General features: G+C 46.2%; 1 protein-coding gene across 1 annotated transcript; it reads right to left on the bottom strand.

The window, feature by feature from the left end:
* Window positions 1-4127: 4127 nt before the first annotated feature.
* On the bottom strand, window positions 4128-8872 carry rbm33b (RNA binding motif protein 33b). Its single transcript, XM_076982221.1, has 6 exons — window positions 8648-8872; window positions 8355-8403; window positions 7162-7226; window positions 6562-6823; window positions 4329-4470; window positions 4128-4195 (listed from the first exon to the last, which is right to left on the bottom strand). Exons 1-6 carry the CDS (start codon window positions 8653-8655, stop codon window positions 4128-4130), a joined length of 594 nt encoding a protein of 197 aa, XP_076838336.1. The 5' UTR covers window positions 8656-8872.
* Window positions 8873-14704: the final 5832 nt, after the last annotated feature.

The following is a 14704-nucleotide window of genomic DNA, read 5'->3' as shown; positions in this document are numbered from 1 at the left end:
ATAATAGTTTAGTACACGCTAATTAATATTGTAAGAGGATCCTTCAGTGTCCACCCTGCTGAGGTTAATAACGCTCGCTATCAAAACAGAACATTTGAGTCTGCAGGAAAACCTCAAACAGCACTAAGGAAATCAAAGAGGATTCACTATCAAACGCCTCCCGATTTATTATCAAATCATATTTTAGAGATGCAGTAGCATCAGAACCTGGTAATTAGCGCACTTCTGTAGAGCCGGGAGAAACCTCGCTGCAGGGAGGTTCTTCTGGACCCTAGCCGAGGAGACAGAGATGGGGAGAGGAGGGTTTGGCCCGAGTGCACCCGGGCGTCGGTCTGGGTCTGCCACCGCCTTCCTCCAGGGGCCAGGGGGCCGGGGGCCCAGCGTGGACCCAGGAACCTGCAGCCCGGACGTGGCTGAAGAAAACGACATCGGCTCAGCCCACTACAGTGAGTTAGATCCCTACGGCACTGCGCAAATGCGTTAAGGCCCGCAAGAAAATTGGGTTTAAGGCTTGTCAGGTAGCTTTATTCGCTTTAAAACGGGAAAACTGGCCATGTGGAAAAAATCCACACTTCTTTGTTGGACGTGGGCCACGTTTTGGCTTTTGTACTTTGTTGTTTTTTTTAATCCCTGCATTCTAAGCCACGAAGGACGGAACCAAAGTGATAGTGCGTAGTGTCTGTTCTGTTGGGCACGGGGCTCTGTAGGTGGTGGGCGCACGTCGGTCTTAACCGTCTTCTATGTCCTTATTCGCTGGGAGTCTTCTACCTGTACTTTCCACCGAAATTCAAATAAACATTCACGTCTTTATTAATATTTACCTGGATTAACAGCTTTTTGTAGTGAATGTTAAACAACTTTTTTTCAATGTAAATGAACATTTATTTATTTTAATTTACTTCCCTGATAAAAACCTTATAATTGATTGTGTTCCTAAGACCTTTACAGAGTACTAGCATATCACAGGGTTAGAAAAACGCTGACCCAGAATCAGTTCTGCCTTTTAGATCTTAATGAATACGGCTGTATAAATAGAGGGGAGCTTGTCCAAGATCAGTAGTGTTGGGGTGCGGCTGAGTAAATGCGATGGCAGTGATGGCTCTGGGAGGAGGGGCAGGAACCTCCCCCCCGCCTGTCTACGCACATCAGGTCTGTGGCCACAGATTAGCTATGAATTCATGAGGCAGAGACAGGGAGAGAGAGAGAGAGAGAGAGAGAGAGAGAGAGAGAGAGTGTCAGCGGGAGAAAGAGAGACAGAGAGGGGAAGGATTTTATTTCTTTGCCTTTCTTCTAGTTTTATCACTATTAGGAATTCTGTTAATCGCTTTGGCAACAGTTGTTAATTACAATTCATGCCAATAAAGCTATGTGAATTAGAGAAAGGGGGCGGGGGCCACAGAGGACGAGTGGACAAGGACACGTGTATGATAGGACTCACTCCTGAGTGCTTCTGAATATGGGACACAGTCAGCGCTGGACTAGTGTTTCCCCGCTCTTCTCGAGGCAATCACTAGCTCTGCGGCCCCACAGGTGTAAGAGCTCAGAGGTGTGTGTGTCACAGGACATGAGTGTGTTTCATAATGAGACTCCAGATTGAAGCCTACAGAATCATCATCACCTCACTGCCAAAATAAAGTGGGTGTGAGGGTGTGTGTGTATATAAGGTGTGTGTGTGTGAGGTGTGTATATAAGGTGGGGTGTGTGTATATAAGTTGTGTGAGGTGTGTGTGTGTATATAAGGTGTGTGAGGTGTGTGTGTGAGGTGTGTATATATAAGGTGGGTGTGTGTATATAAGGTGTGTGAGGTGTTGTGTGAGGTGGGTGTGTGAGGTGTGTATATAAGGTGTGTGAGGTGGGTGGTGTGAGGTGTGTGTGAGGTGGGTGTGTGAGGTGTGTGTATATAAGGTGTGTGAGGTGTGTGTGAGGTGGGTGTGTGAGGTGTGTGTATATAAGGTGTGTGAGGTGTGTGTGAGGTGGGTGTGTGAGGTGTGTGAGGTGGCTGTGTGAGGTGTGTGTGTGTGAGGTGTGTGTGAGGTGGGTGTGTGAGGTGTGTATATAAGGTGTGTGAGGTGTGTGTGTGAGGTGTGTATATAAGGTGTGTGAGGTGTGTGTGAGGTGGGTGTGTGAGGTGTGTGAGGTGTGTGTGAGGTGGGTGTGTGAGGTGTGTGTATATAAGGTGTGTGAGGTGTGTGTGAGGTGGGTGTGTGAGGTGTGTGTGAGGTGGGTGTGTGAGGTGTGGGTGTGTGAGGTGTGTAAGGTGGCTGTGTGAGGTGGGTGTGTGAGGTGTGTATATAAGGTGTGTGAGGTGGCTGTGTGAGGTGTGGTGTGTGTGAGGTGTGTGTGTGTGAGGTGTGTGTGTGTGTGAGGTGTGTATATAAGGTGTGTGAGGTGTGTGTGTGTGTGTGAGGTGTGTGTGTGTGTGTGTGAGGTGTGTGTGTGTGTGAGGTGTGTGTGTGTGTGTGAGGTATGTGTGTGTGTGTGTGTGTGAGGTGTGTGTGTGTGAGGTGTGTTTGTGTGTGAGGTGGGTGTGTGTGTGAGGTGTGTGTGTGTGAGGTGGGTGTGTGTGAGGTGGGGTGTGTGTGAGGTGTGTATGTGTGTGAGGTGTGTATGTGTGTGTGAGGTGTGTGTGTGTGAGGTGTGTGTGTGTGAGGTGTGTGTGTGTGTGAGGTGTGTGTGTGAGGTGTGTGTGTGTGTGTGAGGTGTGTGTGTGTGAGGTGTGTGTGTGTGAGGTGTGTGTGTGTGTGTGAGGTGTGTGTAAATGTGATTGCTCAACTGCCTCCTTGCTTCATTTCATCCTCTTACATGGACATGCGAACACACACGTGCGCACACACACACACACACACACACACACACACACACACACACACACACACACAGTGTGCTGCTTTCATGCTAATTTGTAATATGTCGATTTGCGCACGTTTACTTGATTTAACTCCTGCTGGAAGTCAAAGAAACACAGCACATCAGGAACCATCTGCTTGTGGGTGGAGAGCAACATACATCATCCCAGACCAAACACAGAGCTGACTTCATGTGACTGAGTGGAAAAGAGCCAAAGCTCTTCAGCGTAATCCCAACATCTACATGGATAACGCACACAAGGACCTGGAGGCCACAGAGCAAGCGTTCTCTCCGTGATCCTACGGCTACCTGGAGAGGAGAAAGAATCTTCTAGAAGAGGAGGGAAGAGTATTCAGCATGAACCAGGTCCCACTTTTAAACATCAGAATGTGGAGTGGCCGTAAAGAAGGTATGAAATACTTCACTGCATTGTGCTCTCTGGAACACATAAAGCTTTTTACCAAGAGATGGGGACACAGACAGCTGACAACTTTTGGTCTGAGTTCAACCGTACGATCTCCATTTCCAGAGTCAGTGTGAAGCAGTGTACGCTGGGACTAGTGTAATCACATTTACCACAGAAACCTGATGACAATACTAATGCCTTTTTGGGCAGCACATGGAGTATTACGTGGCGATGGCTGAAGTCATGTTGTCATTATAAACTGGCTTTTTCGGGTACCTGCATCCCAGCGTACAAATCCTCCCTCCCTCTCCAAGGTTGTGGGGGCTTATTTAAAGAGCTGAGCAGTGTGGGCGTGGCCTCGTCCCCGAGCCCTGTCAATCAAAAAAGCACACAAGAACACAACCGCACACACCCGTTCGAACACTCACTCACACTTTCGGGGCAAGAAGTCAGTGTGGTTGACTGGGTCAGTCTTTCGGACGCCAACATCTGCTCTGGACGCGTGAATATTTCAATTCGCCCTAGTAGCTGTTGCGCGTGATCTGCTTTGCGCGTTTAAATCTCGGTCCAACCCTTCAGACAGGCGGCACGGTCTCCAAAGCCCGACACCAATCAGCCACGTACAAATCTTAGCTACCTCGTTTGAGGCGGGGACTGTCGAACATCGTACCTCCTCCCATTAACACACACTTCAACCTAAAAATGGATGTACTGTGTGCTTCTATCATAAAAAAGGATTCTACTGTAATATATATATCAAACCTACAGTATGGAATTATTCATTTTAAACGCCCACTCTTTTTCTCAATAGGCTGTGAATCAGCAATTATTCTCCTTCACACTAGGTGTCACTATTAATTTCAGCCCCCAGGCGTTACGGGATGCTTTCAGGTGACGTCTCCAGTCCACGGCCACGGAGCACACTCTCGCTGTATAAATGAGCTGTCACATAAGGTCACGACTTCTGACAAAAGGGAAATTACATTTGTAACTTAAACTGAAATGTCAATTTAGCGCTGTTCTCTTTTTTTTTTTGTATTTGTTTCGCTGTTTTTTTTTTGTAGCTGTGCTGTACTGTGTGGGGAACCTCCTGAGCTCTGATGGTACTCCGTCCTCACCTGGTGAGAGTATTCTAGCACCTTCTCACCTGGTCTGAGGTGCTCTTCAATCCAGTCCTCCTGGGTCGAGAACTCATCCCGCCTCCCGCCAGGCTGCTCCTATCAGACATGAGGAAAGATAAAAGACGGATTCACTCAACCAATCAGTACCTTGTCATTAGGAAATGGCGCCCAATCAAAAGCACGGTTCTTTTACTGACATTGGGCACATTATTGAGAAAAGGGAAGGCCAAGCTTGTGTGACTGTTTCAATAACGTCAGCTTTAAAAAGATCAGCCAGTATTAATCCATAAAGCCTGAAAATTATGTCGCTATTGGAATAATAAATGACAAAAACAAAGTACAACACACTCAATCTTCAAAGGAATTTCAAAGAACCATAATTGTTAAGCACTTATGAGAGTGATCAAACAGAGTGATCAGACAGAGTGATCAGACAGAGTGATCAGACTTCCGGCAGAGGTCCAAAGGCCCCAGAGAGTGCCCAGAAACCCACCACTCAAACCTACCTCCCTCCCTCCCTCCTTCCTTCCCCTCTCTCTCTCTCTCTCTCTCTCTCCCTCCCTCCCTCCCTCCTTCCTTCCCCTCTCTCTCTCTCTCTCTCTCTCTCTCTCTCTCCCTCCCTCCCTCCCTCCTTCCTTCCCCTCTCTCTCTCTCTCTCTCTCTCTCTCCCTCCCTCCCTCCCTCCCTCTCCCTCTCTCTCTTGCTCTATCCCTCCCTCCCTCTTTCTCTCTCTCCCTCTCTCTTTCTCTCTCTTGCTCTCCCTTCCTCCCTTTCCCGGAGCCAGATGGGCGCTAACAGGCTCGGCACAGAGCCCAAATCACTGCCAGCGTGTAAATCGGAGTGTGGATCAGACGCCATCTGTGGCGGGTGCTTGTGCGTTAGCGGCTCTAGCGCTGGACAGCCATGTCCTGGCTCTTAAATAGAGAGCTCCATCACGGGCAACAGATGATGATAATTAATAGAGAGATGTTACACCAGGACCGTTTTAGCTAGCTGAATGATGGCTTGGCCAGGCGTGCTGTAGGCATCCTGATAACTGCCAAACATACGTGGGCACCAGACCCCAGCAAAGAGATTTATCTAAATATGCCATAGCATATTTATTAGCCTTTAACGAATCACAGCACACATCTGTTACATACTACGCATATACTGATGCTTTTGTTTCCCCTCCCCCAGGTACAAGACAATGTCTAATAGCAGTTTATGTAAAACGCTTGGACACTGTCTAGTTAATGAGAAGCACATGTAAAGTGTTAAATATAACCAGAAAACAGTGGTACAGAACTGGGGGAAAATAATTCTTGTATCACAACAGCGAGTAGAAATTTCCTGAAGCAGACATTCTCAAAAGCCACTAGCGCCAGCGAAGACGAGATCGTCAGAGTCTGTATCTGACGGGGGTGACATTTGACATCTTGATGCAACAGATGCAATAATCCAATCCACCCAATACGTCATGCTAGGCATGTTCTCGTTCTCTTGCAACAAGAGCCAAATGGCACAACAGAATCTGCGGGGTTAATCCTCGCACGTGTACTCATCTGGAACTGGGGAAGAGAACGTCGGGGTCAGAAATGGAGGGTACTAACGTCTTTAGTACCTCCACCCCCCCCCCACCTCACCGTGTCTTATCTCGCAGGTCCGAGGGATAATCTCTCTCACTCCAGTGTATCAACCAGACAGAAAAACAATCGCAGAAGAGCATCAATTACTGGCACCATCCTTAAGACCCGCAGAATATCTTTTAAAAGGAGGTCAATAATCTTTTCACCTGAGCGGGGGGTTATCAGATGTGGCCGGGGCCCCAAACGGGTTTTATCCGGGCCGAATAAGCGGAGGGGGACTCTGGAGCTCCACACAAAGAGCTCCGCTCTCCACTGGGATGTGTGCCTCAAGGTCAGAGCTCAAACGTGCAGCCGTGGGGGGGGGGGGGGGGGGGGACGACGACGACACACACACTCACCACACAAGCTGTCAGCGCTAACTCTGTCAGGGCTCAGACAAATAAACTGCCAGGGAGCGATAATGGATCTAATTTCTCCTCTCCTTCACTTCCTGAGCTGGCTGTCCCCATGGGAACTGATTCCAATACACTCATGCGTGCTCACACACACATACACACACACCTCACACCCCAAAAAAACCCCCAAAAACAGTGTTATCTCAGATGGAGAGAGGACTCACTTGAAATTCATCCTCATCGATTTGGATGTCTAATACTTCACCAGGATCTGGTTCCTCAGGTGACGTCTCATCTCCTGCGCAAGGTCTTGGCGTCGTAGGGCGATGTGGACCACCACCCTCATCCTCGTCATCTTCAACACGTGACCACGTGCCTCCGTGTGCAAGCACGTGCTCACCTGGAGCGAGAGTCGTCTCCGTAGGCACGAGGCCGCACATTCGTGAACGTTCACCAGCGCCGCACGAGATATTGCCCTTGTGACCACTGCAGGAGACAGCGAGAAGAAAAACACACAGATTATGTAATTTATGACACTGAGCACAAACAACGCAACGGCAACGAACGGCCGACATCAAAAGTCAAGCGGTGGTCTCACAACGTCCCGCAAATGGCTTCATCCAAACTAGGCACGCGTGATCCTCACCACAGCGCCGTTGTGATTTTGCCAGAGTTGCCGGAAGGACACAAAATGGGTTTAGAACAAAGCTCCTACATACAGGTTGTGTTGTGACAGTGGTGCTTGAACAGCCTGAGGTGTCTTTCAGTTTACAGCTTTCCTATACGCATGACCAGGGGGCCCAGAGAAGAAAAGTTCACCTCACCCGGCAGTAAACTCCTCCTCATCGCTACGCAAAAGGTCATCGTTCAGTTCATCATCCCCGGTGTCCTGCGGAAAACGGCAAACACTTTCACTCCTGTTCCAAAATACAATGTTCTTAGATAATTCCTGCTTGTGTGAGCACCACTTACATATTAAGTTAAGGAACGTTACAAGCTTAGTAAGATGAACACAGCAGGACTGAGGATTACATCCTGGCCATCCAATATAAATAACATGCTAGTGGTGCCTTTTAAATGATCCTACAACACCTGTAAGGTAGGGATGGGGGTGTATCAATGTTGTATTTGATTAATCGTGTAAATCCTGTAATCGAGATCTGGCACTGTGAACGCAGTATTCCCAATAAGCTAGTGATTCATTTTGAGTTCTTGTAAAGCCCACTACTACATTTAACTAAGTGCTGTCACAATATGAATGTGCAATTTCAATCACAGAACACTTCTGCAAGCCAGGAGAATGCCCTGCAGTCTCCTGACATTAAGCCATGCTAGATTTGAAGCCCTGTCAGAGTCGGAGCTGGTTTTAGTATTGTCAGCTCCTCTTGTCTACAGCACACACTGCATCTCTGCTGGAAGACATGATATGCCGTTACTGGAGAGAGGACCCATCCCGCCAAGAAAGTACCTGTCACCTGTCCTGAGACACTATGCAACACCTTCACCTTAGACCTACCATTGGAACACGGATAGTCGCTATTACTTAGCCTACCAGATCTGCCCTTGTGATGCAGGTCTACGCTACCTGTCTGTTACGTACCAAAAATATGCAATCAAACTGCTTGATTTTTCGAAATATCCAACTATGAACAAGCTAGCTGAAGAAATGAAATATAGAAATGCAGTGTGTGTGTGTGTGTGTATTTATATATGGTATAGCAGATTCAAGGTGAGTATCTACAGTACAATGAGGTTAGACATATTGAATTATTGCAGTGAAATACACAATATTTGCAGAGAAGCAGTTGGTTCCTTTTCCTACAAATTCAGAAGCGACTTTTCATGGCTGATGTGAATGACCACTGTCCTAAACACGTTTCTCTGAAAATCTTGTGTACTACACTCCAATTTTTTGTATAACTAATAAACATTTATCTATCTTTCTAGATAGATAGATATAACTACACATATTTATATATGAATTTAATAAACACATTTTATGAATGTAGGCACTCACATTCTGAGCTATCAGCGAGTCATCTTCAAGGATGTCATCTTCAATGTCACTTTAATAAATAAATAAACAAGACATTTAAAATGTAGGGTTAGGATTATCCTTACCAAAGAATACATTAAATACACAAATATTAAATACGCACCCTCATCAACTCCACTAGTGTGGTACTGGACACACAACGTTTAAAGTTATAAAGACCAACACTGGTTCATCATGGTCTTAGATGAACACTGCTCCCACTACTGTAAACCCACAGAAGATCTAAGAGGTTCAAGTTTAAGGTGCATATTTACCTGTACATTTTCTCTGATGTCCTCTGAGACCGTTGCTCATGAATCAATCGACCCTCACCTGATTATTATTTTTACCAGGGCTAGTTCGCTATCCGAGCCCCCCAAACCCAGATTTGTTCTGATTGGGTCTGTCCAGGTCAGTGCAGTTAAGGACACCTGGGCTGATCTCAACACAAACTCGCCGTTTGTCTCCAGGATTATTTCGGGTTTTTATTTCTCTGCGTTCACCTTTTTGACGGATAGTTCATTTTGCAGGCGCCACAGGCTTTTAAATATATTGTAATACGGGTTAATATTTATTAGAAGTTTTTTAAAGGTACTGTAATGAAAAGACGGAGTCATGGCCGGATGAAAAATGTCGGATGGGGACTGAAACAGGATTCGGAGTAGATAAGTTTTTATCCGGGTAGATAGTTTTTATCCGGGTAGATAATGAGGTCATTTATGTCTTGAGTTTAGGCGTTTTTCTTTGACATTTTAAACATGTATGTCCATATATAGGTACATTTCTTCCACATAGCTTCGTAACTTTGAAGGTGGTTAGAGAAACTGTTGCTGCTGTTGGTTAATTAATGTGGGAAAGCCTTCAAATTAGTGATGTGTCGTTCGCGAACGATCCGGCTCTAAGAGCCGGCTCTTTGAAGTGAACGATTGGAACCGGCTCCACAATGGGAGCCGTTTTAGGATCCTATTTGGGAGCCGCTTTTTCCTTCAGTATTGCGCTTGTGCTCTGCAAGTGCCACAGTGCCAGTTTTTTTCCAACATCGTTTTTATTTGTCCTTCGGTGCCTCGCTGTCTCTCCCTCTCCTTGCGCGTATTGCTCTGTTTCTGCCAGTGGTAGAGCATAAAGCCTGGTTTATACTCGACGCGCGGCGAAAATGACGTAATCGCGGTGGCTCCGCCCGTGCGCGAGGGCCTCGCGCGCTGTCGCGGCGCGAGGTCGTGCACCTCTCGAATTTTGTAACTTCGCGCGCGCCGCCGCGCTTCAGCGCGATGGACAAAGTCATGTTTGCCGGGTTCATACACCTAAACAAGGTGGAATTAAAGCACTTGTACGTCACTTTAAAGGTCCATTTCAATATTTCCCAGCACGTTAAACTTAATTAAGTTAAATATTTATACATATACTCGAAATGAATCGAAATAATTCGCTTTTTTATCACATTATTTAATGGTTGTTTATTTTCAAAACGCCCAATCTTAACGTCTTCACGTTCTCTCATGTTTCGTCCTGGAATTACAAGAGGCTCGTATTTGTTAACCTAATTTCAACATTTTAATGTACTTTAGCCTAAATTCCAGCACTTTTCAAACCTGAAACACAAAGCAACATTAAAATGCGTCAGGTAAATGTTCATTCCCCTTTTTTTTGAGGGGTGTTTCTTTATACTACCACATATAGTTTCGGACAACATTGCAAAGTCATATTTATGTTTGATGCCTGGTGTATATATACGGTCTCTGGTCAGGTAAAACGTTCTTTCACCGGTTTTGCAGGGGTTTTTTATTCTCCACTGCCACCTATCGCCACCTATCGTTTCGGAGAACACTGCAGCGACGCTCGCGACGTTCGCGAAAGTATAAACGCCTACACCGCTCGCGCAGGGTCGCGCGAGGTGGGCGGAGTCGCGCGCTACGGTCGCTCGCGGAAGTATAAAACCAGGCTTAATTGGCGCGTCGCGACCAGCGCGAGGGTCCGTGCGCCGAAAATGACGCAATCGCGGTGGCTCCGCCCCTGCGTGAGGACCCCCGTGCGAAGCGAGGTCGTGCACATCTTCAGCGCAATGAACAAAGTTATGTATGTCGGGTTCATACACCTTTACAAGGTGGAATTCAAGCACTTGTACGTCACTTGCCATTTTCAATATTTCCCAGCACCTTAAACTTAAATATTTATACATGTACTCGAAATTATTCGAAATAATTCGCTTTTTTATCACATCGATTCAGTCAGAAATCTATTTGTTGTGAAACAAAATACAGTTACATTTTCAAGTACTTTAGCCTACTTTAGCACTTTTCAAACCTGGAGCACAATGCAACATTAATTTTCGTCAGGTAAAAATCCAGTTTTTCCTTGTTTTTTAGGGGTGTTTCTTTATACTACCACCCATATCGTTTCAGACAACACTGCAAAGAACTTCTCCACTGCCCGCATGTCAAGCGTGTGCTCCACACATCTGACCAATCACACGCAGCTTTCAGTTAATAATGTGGTGGGAAAACACTGAAAAAAAAAAAGTCTCCACTTTTTTTGTGGAAACGGCAGGCAATTGACCAAGCTGTATTGCGTTCTATTTTGTGATAATTTAATAATTGGTTATAATAAAACTTTTATTTATAAAGCATTGTTATGCAGCATTTTTACTTAACAATGTCAATAATGAAACAAAATGTTATAAAATTAGGTTTAAGCTATTAATTAATTAATAATGTTAAAAATATATATGGGGAGCCGTTTGGGAGCCGAAAAGAGCCGGCTCTCCACAGTAAGAAGAGCCATTAGAGCCGCATCTCAAAATAGAGCCGAAAATCCCATCACTACTTCAAATACGCCGGCACAAACAGGAGCACGTGTGCGCATGCGCGGGGAACTGCCCACGTGTCTGTTTACAGCAGGGGTGCCCAATACGTCGATCGCGATATACCGGTCGATCGCGAAGGAAGTGTGGGTGGATCGCACGACATTAAAAAGTAGTGGATGAATGACAGGCTATCGTCCATCTGCACTGACTGTTGTATTTTGATTGACATACATGGTAGCCAATCTGACGTCTAGGGTTTGACCCCCCCCCCCCCCCCGTCAACAATTGACACACGCCAGCATAAACGCCAAATTTACGAGTGTTTCCCAAAAGCCTTCGTAGTATCCAAATTCACGAACAAATTCTAAGTAGTTCTTAGTTGACTCCGCCTCTGCATCTGCACTTGAAATGCTCCGCTAGTCGAAAACCGAACCACCGATTTACATACATGTTTTCATTATTACGACGCAAAAGTATCATTTCCTAGCAAACAGAGGAAAGGTAATTTTCTGTCGACGGAGCCAAATGGTGGACGAGGTAGAAAAAAAACAAAGGCGTTTTATTTTCTAAAGCGCGAGGAAGTTCCTCAAATTCTGAAAAAAAAATGAAATGGGAAGATATTGCAAAGATCAGTGCCTGTAGTGGCATAAAAAGATCGGGTGAGGAGATCAGAAAAAAAGTGGCATGACTTCTCTAGTCAAGCCAAAAAAAAGGGGGCAGAACTGAGAAAGGAGAGGGCTAAGACTGGTGGGGGTCAAATGTCCACAAGTGCTCTTACAGTTGAGGAGGAAAAGGCACTGGGGATACTGGGCCCCACAGCCACTGAAGGGATACCAGGGGGTATTGATGTATGTCTGGGTGAGATTCCCTCTACCCCACCTGAACCTTCATACCCAGGACCTTCATGTAGCAGCAGTCCTGAGGCATCTCCAGGGCCTTCCTGTGCTCAGGCCAGAGAGGGATATCCACTTGCAACAACGACTCCTCAAAATACCTGTGGGTGCAGCGTGGAGCTTGTTGCACTGGAGAGAGAAAGGCTGAAGCTCAAACGGGTAAAGCTCCTCCAAAAGGAGAAGCAACACGAAGAGCAGCAGAGGGAGAGGCATCATCAGGAGCTTCTGGAACTGAAGAAGGCCAAACTAGACATCATGGCAAAGCAGCTGGCAGTAGCGGAGTACCAGACGAGCAGGCCCTCAATATCTGTTCCAATTATATTGCCCTCTGAACAAGGTGAGATACTTAACCAAGTAACAATAGTAAATGTGAATATACTTTACTGAATTTTCACTAACATATATGAAATAATTCCCATTTTGTGGCACTGACAATAATACATTTTCCTTCCAGATCCCAGTACTACTACCAACACTGGGTAGGAGTTTTATGGAAAATGGAAGACCTTTTTATTTAATGAATTTTTATTTTTTATTTTGCACATGGTGTTTATTGAAAATAAAACTTGAACCACAACAAATGCCTCTGAGTGTATGTTTATAACAAAAATCTATCACCCACAGATCACTTATCCAAAGTATTTAATTTTTTGGTGTATCTAGGCAAAAACATTTCTTATAATTTGCCTTCGGTTGTCCAGGTCAGCCTGGTAAAGTCCTTCTCTCCTTTCTCCTGGTAACTCCACCAGAACATTTCTCTCCATCATCCTCCTCCTCATCTTCTTGTACATGTATGCCACCTTACACTGCAATGTTGTGCAGCATAGCACATACAACAATTACAGCACAGCTGCGTTCTGGAGAAAACCAAAGCCCACCGGATGACTTGTGGAGGCACCGAAAACACATTTTCCACATGCCTAAAGTTCTCTTGATCACACATCGTGTTCTGCTGTGTGCCATGTTGTATCTCTCCTCAGCCTCAGTCTGGGGATTTGATAAAGGAGTGAGTATGTAGCTTCGGAGTGGATACCCACTGTCGGCTAGTAAATGTCCACCATCAAATGCACCATCCTTAGCCATCTGACACACTCCAGAATTGGCCCAGATGAAGGAGTCATATACTCCCAGGCCACTTTGCCACAATGTCCGTAAAGAGGCCTTGGTGGTTGTGTATTACTTGTATATTCAAAGCAGAGAAGCCCTTACGGCAGATGTAGATTGGGCTCAAGAGGCTGGGAGTGTGTATGGGGGTCAGAGTGCCGTCTACTGCACCAACAACTCCAGGAATGTTTACAATTGCATGAAAACCAATTTTAGCTCCATGTAATGCATCCCTAGTTGTTGGAAATTTGATGTATGCTGCTGCATGGCAAAGCAATGCTTTGGTAACAGCTTGCACACATTTAGATACTGCAGCTTTGATTAGTCCGTGTGCATCACCAACAGTCTGCAGAAACCCATCTGTGGCATAAAATCGGAGGGCTGCCAGTAACTGCACCGTGGGGCTAAGGGCAAAATTTCTCCTCGATCCTCTAGCCAGCTTCTCCTGCACAAGTTCAAGGAGAGCCATGATCTCCCCCCTACGCAGCCGGTATCGGTCACACAGCACATCGTCAGGAAGATCTAGGGGTAATCAACTATATTGTTCCGCGGGCCAAATTTGGCAGATAGCTCCGGGTGGACGGGAGGGGGGGGTGGCGAACGTATGTTGTTGAGCGGGGTGGTGGTGTACGTATGTTGTTGAGCCGGGGGGGGGTGGCGGCGACATGACGGAGTGTTTTTTTCAATAGCGCTGAAATAAATGATCCGGTTTAAATTAAGAAATATTTTTAACAATTTATTCTGGGTCCGGATGGGATGGCAATTGGGTCCGTATCCAGTTAATCAGGAATGAGATTGGGTCCGGACAGGACTGCATTCGGGTCCGGATCTGGACCGCGGTCCGCCTGTTGGTGACCTCTGATCTAGGGGGTTCATATTCAAACGCTGTGCGGCATTCACATGGACGTAGTTTTGATTTCATAAGTGGGGGGGACACAACCTGGGGTGGCGAACTGTTGAGCAGGGGGGGGGGGGGGGGGGTTGAATGAAAATTGTTGAGCGCTGTGAACAAAAATTGTTGAGCGGGGGGGGGGGGGGGGGGGAGAGCTCGGAGCTGCATGATCCTAGTGCTAGATTTGTCGCTATTTGGATATTGTTTTTTTAACCGTTAAAAAGTGGGGGGGACATGACTTCGTCGCTACTTAAATATTTGGTTTTAACTGTAAAAACTGGGGGGGACCAAAACCGGCTTTTGAAAAAGTGGGGGGGACATGTCCCCCCCGTCCCCCCCCCAAAACTACGTCCGTGGGCATTCAGACGAACTGCATGGCTTCATGGATTACAATGTCATCGTCGTCTTCTTCTTCTTCTTCTTCTTAAATGTCTCCAATTCAAATCCAAAATCCTTTGAAGTGCAGCCATGTTCATCACACAAGCACAATCGCTAACCTTATTCCAGGTTACTTATATGTACGGAGCCCGTAAGGTGACATCATGTAAAAAATAAAATAACGCGTGGCCATGACTTACTAACGCGTGCGAACGAGATATTTAAGGCGTGGGAACGAGATAATTAATGCGTGGGAACGAGATCA

Source organism: Brachyhypopomus gauderio, chromosome 19 (genome assembly GCF_052324685.1).
Source record: "Brachyhypopomus gauderio isolate BG-103 chromosome 19, BGAUD_0.2, whole genome shotgun sequence".
Classification (NCBI taxonomy): domain Eukaryota; kingdom Metazoa; phylum Chordata; class Actinopteri; order Gymnotiformes; family Hypopomidae; genus Brachyhypopomus; species Brachyhypopomus gauderio.
The sequence above is the reverse complement of the archived record's forward strand: the minus strand, read 5'-3'. Positions and strand labels throughout refer to the sequence as shown.